The following is an 8,526-nucleotide window of genomic DNA, read 5'->3' as shown; positions in this document are numbered from 1 at the left end:
CTTGTGATTATATTATTGAAACAACATTAATTATTTATAATCATTATATCCTAAATTCCAATTAAACTATCGCGTTAGCTTCGAGTTAAGCTAAACACTAGTAATTTCATCACGCAATAATAATGGTACAGTGTTGGATTGATTAAATTGGGGTAAGTACTAATACGGTATTACATAAAGGGTTTGCTATTGATTATGCATTTTTTGTTAAAAGATTTAAATGTATATACTTCAGACAGTGTTGCTAAAATAATTGCTATTTGAAGTGCATTTTGCATAGGTAGTGCTAGGGTTATAGTTGAGTGATTTTGGGTAAATTTTCATGACACTATATTTTTAACCACTTCACTAGTTTAGGCATTTACTATTAAGTATTTTATGTTTTGATTAATGGTCATAATGGAGTGGAATAATGTGAAGTTTCATCATTTCATGAAATAGAGTTTAATGTAAATGCAATGCATTTTATTCCATCTTTTAGGGAGATAAGACTTTGTTGTTATTGTAATGAATTTTATTCCATCTTCTAGGGAGATAAAACTTTGTTGTTATTGTAATGAATTTTATTCTGTCCAATGTCTTGTCATATAATTTTTCTGGTGGTTCTATCATAAAAATATCTTCTATAATCTTATTTCACTCATCATAACTACAAGAATTTGGATTTCTCTGTACATAATTGAATATGTGTTTTGGGAAGACACTACGCTAGTCTTGTTGGGTTAGACTTCAAGTCACTGTTTTCTTATATTAGGCACCTTATATAGTGTCATTCTACGATTACTAGATTGTTTGAATAAAATGGAATCTAATGTGAAGGATTCTAACCAATATATTTGTTTTATTTTGTTTTAATTTGGTAATTTGTGATGGTGATAGGCCTAAAACACCAAGGCCCATTTGAAATAGAGAAAAGTCTATAAGGTTCAGAGATTTCATCTAGAAGAAAATGATTTGTCACAATTATGTTATGTTTTCTGTTAGAAGTTACAGTTGTCTCATAGTTATTAGCTGACAAGAATATTATAAAATGTATTTGTGTATTTAGAGGAGACAAAAAATAATATTGTTAGAATTTTCATATCTTTAGTTAGCTCTTTCTCACAATGGTTTCCCTTACCTGCATCTTTTTCTACCATTCCCCCATTAATGTAACATTTTGGTGTTTTTATTGACACACCTCCATGTTTCCCAAACCAACCAAAGATATGGAGGATACCCTCCAATCCATCCTTGACAAATTGGTCAACCTCTGGACCCAGCTTCACACCTCAAAGGAAAACCATGAGGTACGTTATCAAACTCTCTAGCAAACTTTAGAAGCACGCCAAGCCGCTTTGGAATCAAAACAAGAGTCAATCACTCATACCTTTACTGGCCTCTTCACCACCTTATAATCTCAAACCACCTTTATTCTCCTTAATGTTGATTCGACTTCTCCTTTTACCAACTTTTTCCTTGATGCTACATCCTCCATCCCACCCCCTATTATCAATAACTCCCACGCTACTTTCACTACCTCAACAACCATAACTATACCTCCCCATTCATCTTTTCCCTCACTTCTCCCACACTACGACCACCCAAAATTCAACTCTCCTTCTTTAATGGTTCAGACCCTTTAGACTGGTGGTTCCAAGAAGATCAGTTTTTTTTCAATTTTACAATATTTCTTGAGACTCTCGTTTAAATATGGTTGTTTTTTTATATGCGAGGTGATGCACTGAGTTGATTTAAATGGATGTATCAAACCACCAACTTAGTGATTGGATTTCTTTTAGTAGAGTCTTGGAACTACGTTTGGGACCCTCAACATATGCTAATCACCAGGCAGATTTATTTAAACTACATCAACACAACATAGTTACTGAGTACCAAAAGACATTTAAATTTTTTTTCAATCGGGTTTAGGGTTAACTCCTGAGATGATACTTAATTGTTTCATCTTTGGCCTTGTCCCTGAGATTCGATGGAAACTTGTTGTCTTACAACCCACCTCCATCACATAGGCCATGGGCCTAGCCAAGCTTCTGGAGTCAAAAATTACCGATTCTAAATGTCCATTATGTCCCTCACTTTACCTCCAACCATCCACTCATTTGTTACCTTCACCATGCCTTTCGACTTCCACTTCCACACTTCCTCTTACATCACCCTCCATTCCTATAAAGAAGCTGACATCAACTCAACTTCAAGAACGTATGGTTGTTGGATTGTGTTACAATTGTGATGAAAGGTTTTTCCCATTAACAAGTGTTCAACTCACTGTTTCCTTCTCTTATTAAGTGAGGAATATGCGTTAGTAAACCATGTTCAAATTGACAGCAACACCCCCTCAACCTCTGAAACTGATACCCCTACACACATTCATCTCTTCTTTCAAGCTTTATCAGGCACTCCCTCAACCCATACTTTTAAATTTGAAGGCCACATTGCCCACATTCCAGTCACTATTTTAATCGACTCTGGCAGTTCCCATAACATGTTACAACCTTGCCTTGCCTCTCACCTGCGACTTTGCACCCTCCCTATCACACCTTTCTCTGACATGGTAGGAAATGGAGAACAAATTCATTGTTCTCCATTGCACCCTGACGTTCAAATTTCTATACAATCCCATATTTTTTTTCCATTCCTTTTTACCTTCTCCCTATTGAGGGTGTTGATGTTGTCCTTAGTATGGATCCGTTACGCTCATTAGGTCCTTTACAGGCTAGTTTCTCAACACCTCACCTCTCTTTTACACAGTGGTTCACCCATTACCCTACATGGCACTACTCACCTTCTCCATAATCAGACCTCTTTTACCCATCTTTGCCCCCTTTTACACACTGATGTCATTGCTTAACTACACCTTCTCATTTTTCAACCACTTTCATCACCCTCACTTCCAACCAATTCCTCTAACTATCCTGGTATTTCTATGTTATTAAAAACATAAGTTCCATTTTCTCCTTCCCCATGGATTACCCCTCATATACCTTGATAAGTGCCAAATATTAGTAATAATTCATATTAAAAAATAGACACTTATGAGTATTAATTGATAAAGTAAGTATAAAATAATCCCTAATTTATGAATTTATACCTTTTTACATATTTTATGATCTTTATTTAAATAAGAACATTTTATTCCCAAATTTGGTGTTAATTTCAAGTTTCTATGGGAGAATGAAGATGATTGGGCTAAAGAAGAATAAAATAAGCTAAAAAAAAGTTGGAGGGCCCAAAACACACAAGCGCACAAAAAGTTCAACTCAGGATCAGAGCTCATTCTCGCTTGAGCGAGAATGCTCCAACAGTAATGACCAAATTCGACGCTTTGCTCACTCAAGTGAGTAGCGAGAATCCACTTAAGCCCAAACAAATTAGGTTAAATAGGGGGTTTGAAGCTCAATCCTATTGTGTTAGATTAAGAAGAAAACACCATTGAGTGGAATCTATGATCTGGAATCTTAAATATAATTGGAAAGTATTTTTATGATTATGACCTAAACAATAATTCTTAACATATTTGAGTGTGAGGAATAAACAATAATGCTTCAAAAGTTAACGTTAAAAGAAAAGAAAAACAAAAATCTACCTAATTTAACGTAAATATTTGACAAAATAGATCCAAGACTTAAAAGAACTGATGCAAATTTTCAAAATTACAAAACAGTGTGCTTTCTGACAATCTTTTCTTGAGTCTCCTTCATTTATTTAGCTTCGTTTTATTTTCTTCTCTTTAATCTCCTTTTCTCATGTTTATTTTGACATCAGTTTGCTATTTTCTTTTTTTGCTAACTCTTTTTTTTTCATCCCCTTATATTTAAATAAACTATTTTTTAATAGCTATTTAAAATATAAATTAATCATAAAAATAAACAAACTTGAAGATTTGGTAAAGTAGTTGTTACATTATCCAAATCCATGGTTATGGTTAAAATAAACTTTGAATTTTGGTCCATCTAGCGCACGGGTGGGGATTCCTGCATTTAAAAAAACCCGTGGTTATGGTCAATAAAATTTTGTAAATAAAAAAATTGTTCGTGTAAGCGGTACAGGTGAATTCCATGTGATAGTCGTTAATCACGACAACAAAAATATAATAATAACAAACTTGAAGATTTGGTCAGACTTGATCATAGTTTTTCATTTTTGAAATTCTTGCTTATGACCATTAAAATTTTGAAATAAAAAATCGGTCCATGTAGCAAACAGGTAATTTCTAAGTGATAGCCGTTAACCATTTAAACAAAACTAAGTTAAAGTATGACCATTTTCTCATCAATTTCCACTAAAAAATGTTACAAATTAAAACTAAATTCGGTGAATTTTGTAAGTCAAAAAAATTCAACCCTTGAACCCGTTGACAGATGGTGGTGAGTGGTTTTGAATGGATTCAAGTAAATAAAGTAAAAAGTTAAATGTCTGTTCAGCTAATAATATCCTTGGTTTGGTCCAACTAACTGACATGTCAGTCTTCTATTTCACCAATACATATATTGAATAATGATGCATGCACACATTATATTTATATAGTATTTAATATATGTAGATAGAGGGCATGTTTGAAAGAAAGTTGGAAGAATTCAAGAGTATTTTATTTTTGCGCATGAAATAAAACAGTTTGATTAAAATTTCCAAAAAATACTTTTGCAACATTTACCAAAATATAGCCATGATCATAATCACGTTTTAGGCGGACCCACTTAACATTATAGCAATTGAATTAAATAAAGACTAAAACGTATGAACCCATTGAGGTCCAATCCACAAATTTAAACGCTTCGTAATCGTAAACGTGGGAGAGAGCAAATGGAATAAAATAATATAAAATAGTTGAGTATCTGTAATCTGACACAATCATAAACAACTTTAAGTGAAACTAACCGCAAGAATACAATTTGCAATAAGCACTTAAGAGTGCACGAAGTACCTAAGCACTTGTTCATTGAACTTGAAGCTTCACTGAATTCCCAGCTGAAATTGAAACTAGCACTTGCATGACAGGTCGTCTGCAACTCTCTTTACAACATGCTCCTAAAACAAAAAAAGAAGCTCTAGATTTTACTGATTCTGAAAGCTTATGATCGGCAGCATGACACAAACTACTACGAAAGAATTTAAGGAAGAAGGCAAACTCTTACTTTAATTGAAGCTTAAAATTTCAGCTTCAAGGCTTGTGAAGTTTGAAGCCAAAAACTCTTGGAACATAGCTCTGTGATGGTTTCTGTGGTTTGAGTTGTCCATAAGTCATGAGGAACAGATGAGGAAAAGTAGTTCCAAAATAAGCTCCGTCAATGTCTAAAACAGAATTAAGGGTTTGAGAACAGGATAGTGTACCACCATTAAAATAAGCCACAATTATATGTTGCCAAATATATAGGGAACAATAGACATGCAATCATCGTAAAATTCACATTTCAGGATTTAATGATCAGTTAAAGTATTCCTTGTTCTGCAGTTTTTATCCTAGAAACTTCTAGGATTTCAAAGATTATGACAAATAACTTATTTTTGAACAGGCCCAAAGGTCCCTAAACTGCTGTCCTTACGCCTTGAGATATACAGCCACCAGACAGCTGGAAGTAAAATTGAAGAATAATATATATATACACACACACACACATAGAGAGAGAGAGAGAGAAAGAGAGAGGAGGGATCAATTTACTAAAGAAACTCTGAGAAAGTTACTTCCCATTTTCACCGTTTATTTTTGGGAAATCTAATATTACAATCAATAGATCTCAAGAAAATGAATGGAAACAATAAGGAGTAATTTTCATAAAGTTACTCTTGGATGAACCTGATTCCTCCTCTACATAAAAACACATTCTCAAAAAAGAAAAGAAAACAGTGTTTTCAAACGTTCACAAAACACTTTCTAGATATCTAATATCACTTGTCAAGTGACTAATGAACCCCAAACCACATAAATCATTCATAATTTAAACTTACACTCAATTCCATTATAGACCAGCTTAGTATTGTGTCGATTAACAATACTCAATTGAGAGTAATCTTTTTAGAATAAGCAACAAGAATCCCCAGTCATGCTCTCATAGGCATTTGACATTGTTTAGAATGTAGTTTATTATCCACATGCAAAAAACTAGACTCTAAAAAGATCAATATATGTATTTACAGTCAAAACCAAGGAATAAAAAAGATGCATAATCAACTAAAACCCACACAAGTTCAATAATATAATATATAAGGATACTGCCTTGATACTTGGACCGAGGATAGTAAATGTCTTCACACCTAGGGCAGTATATTTTCACAGTACTGGATCTAGGGATGTCTGACTGACCAACTGGAATACAAGGTTGTCCAGAGCAGTAAACTCTTGGGCATCTGCCAAAATCATAGTTCTTGTACTTGTCCAGCTGTGAAAATTCCAACATCATCAAGACTACAAACCTTGACTAAAGAAGATATATTAAGATAGCAATTAGCGAGACAGGTCTTACCATTGCAGCCATTCCTTTGCTTGTCAATATGTACCGGGCATGAATCAGACCATAAAGCATCTCGGCTGCCGATTCAATTAACTCATTTTGTTCCTCGGTAAACATGTCACCTACACAATCCCACCAATCCAATTTAGATTTCAAACATTCTGTCCTGTTTGCATAAACCTCTTAATAAGCATTTATAGGAAGAAATAAAAACATAAAATGAATCAAGCTTTTCTCATAAGTTCAAATTAACTTGTGCATAAATTAAAATCAGCTTCTGGAGAAGCTAAATAAGAAAACTTTTATAAATTAACTTATGCATAAGGTAATTTTAACACATGAAAGAAGCTTATTCATTTTACCTTCTTACTTCTTCTCAAGAGTTCATTGAGAAATTTATCCAAACAGGGCCGAAGTACAAAAATGATCAAATACATAATCCACACTGCAGACATGCAAGTGCACAATTTGAATCACAAGGAGTTAGCATGCATTGCATAGTTTCACAAGCAAACACAGTGAAATAGCTATGTATTTTGCACTTGAAAAGTATGAGGCACTTAACCATAAGCTTACCATGGGAGGATTCAACATCCAAAATCAAATCCAGAGCATAATCATAGTAAGGCACTTGACTGCTTAATCCGCATAGGTTGAAGTCGTCCTGGATGTAATCGTCATCAACCTCGCAAAAGAACTCATTTCCTCTCAAATTGCAGAACCACGAGATCCAAGACGTGTCATCTCCATCGGAACCGCTAACATCAGACTCCTCGCTGTCTGTTTCAGACTCTTCTGCATTCAACAACACATGAAAAACAAAGTCAGCTCAATATTCACTCTATATCAACTGTACCTCTCTAAACTTCTCGTCCAATCAATTTCACCGTGTTTTACCCCCTTCCACGTCTCAAAAACCCTATCGGAATCTAATTCAGCATCTATACGCTATTCTAGCAATAAAAAACAGTAAAAACCGAAGTCAGGAGTTCTAGAAAGCGCGGATTAACATAACCCTAAGTTTGTGTAAAGATACGGCCAGCTCCGAAACGGATTAGGATTCGGCTAGCGAGATTGGCATTGGAAAGAGATCAGATCGTAAGAGAAAAGGAGAAATCTCGAACCGTCGGAAGCGTTGGAATTCTTGGAGATAGGGGCGGTGACGGAGGCGGAGCGGGAGTCCTTGGCGGCGGCTAAGAGGGAAGTGGAGGATGAGCGGTCCTTGCCGTTGATGGCTGCGGCTCTGGATGTGGACGGCGAGGATCGTTCGAGCTGTTTATCGAGGACGTCGTTGATTCGCTTCCGATCAGCGGAAGTTACCTCCGATTTAGATCCCACTCCTCGCTCTCTGTACATAACGAACGCCGGTGCTGTCTTCCTCTCCGCGATTCGATTTGATTCGGTTCGGTTCGATTGTCACCCAATCATAACAACTTTACTGAAACGACGCCGTTGTGGCCCGTGTTGCAGGAAGCTAGGGTTTTGAGCTTGAGTTTCAGGGAGAGGGATGCAATTTTCAATTCACAGACGCAAACAATGATTCCCCGTTTCGGTTCGTTTCTATTCCTTCCAATTAATTTTCTTTTTCCTTTTCTACATTTAGTGGTTTTCTTTCGCCCAAGATATTTTCATTCTTCAACTTATTTTGTTTTTATCATAGAAACAAACCATAAATAAATAATAAATAATAGTAATAATAATAACAGACAAGTTATGCTAAAAAATATATCCAACTTTAAATTCAATCCCCTACTTAATTCAAGTACCTCAATTTTGTTTTTCCTCTCAAATAAAATTAGATAAGTAAAAACACAATTGTTTTCCGTCTATTACACTAAAAAAACAAAAGTTTAGTCATAAAATTATCTCACTAAAAATAAAAATATTTAAGTAATTTCAAATTGAGTGGTACTATAGAATATTATTGTTAATTTCTTCAACTCGTAAATTAAGACTGTGTTAGTATTTTATATAAATACATTTTTTTCCATTTTCTGTATTTTTTTCTCTCTATGTATTTTCCATGACAAATTAATTTTAATTAAACTAGTGCTTTGCACTGTTGCATAGTTGCGTTCAG

At 34.7% G+C, this 8,526-nt stretch overlaps 1 protein-coding gene across 2 annotated transcripts; it reads right to left on the bottom strand.

Moving 5' to 3' along the window:
- Positions 1-4,792: 4,792 nt before the first annotated feature.
- LOC137809955 (casein kinase II subunit beta-1) lies at positions 4,793-8,169 on the bottom strand. Of its 2 annotated transcripts, XR_016518309.1 has the most exons (7): positions 7,571-8,070; positions 7,023-7,241; positions 6,809-6,891; positions 6,459-6,568; positions 6,209-6,374; positions 5,133-5,289; positions 4,793-5,025 (listed from the first exon to the last, which is right to left on the bottom strand). XR_016518309.1 is itself a non-coding variant. In XM_068611022.2 (6 exons), exons 1-5 carry the CDS (start codon positions 7,800-7,802, stop codon positions 5,159-5,161), a joined length of 858 nt encoding a protein of 285 aa, XP_068467123.1. In that variant the 5' UTR covers positions 7,803-8,169; the 3' UTR covers positions 4,793-5,025; positions 5,133-5,158. The 2 variants fall into 2 exon arrangements, 1 of the variants encoding a protein (XP_068467123.1); XM_068611022.2 differs by lacking the exon at positions 6,809-6,891 and having other exon boundaries at positions 7,571-8,169.
- Between the last annotated feature and the right edge of the window lie 357 nt (positions 8,170-8,526).

Source organism: Phaseolus vulgaris, chromosome 2, assembly GCF_051622355.1.
Source record: "Phaseolus vulgaris cultivar YP4 chromosome 2, ASM5162235v1, whole genome shotgun sequence".
Classification (NCBI taxonomy): Eukaryota; Viridiplantae; Streptophyta; class Magnoliopsida; order Fabales; family Fabaceae; genus Phaseolus; species Phaseolus vulgaris.
Note: the sequence above shows the minus strand (reverse complement) of the source record. Positions and strands in the feature narration are given on the sequence as shown.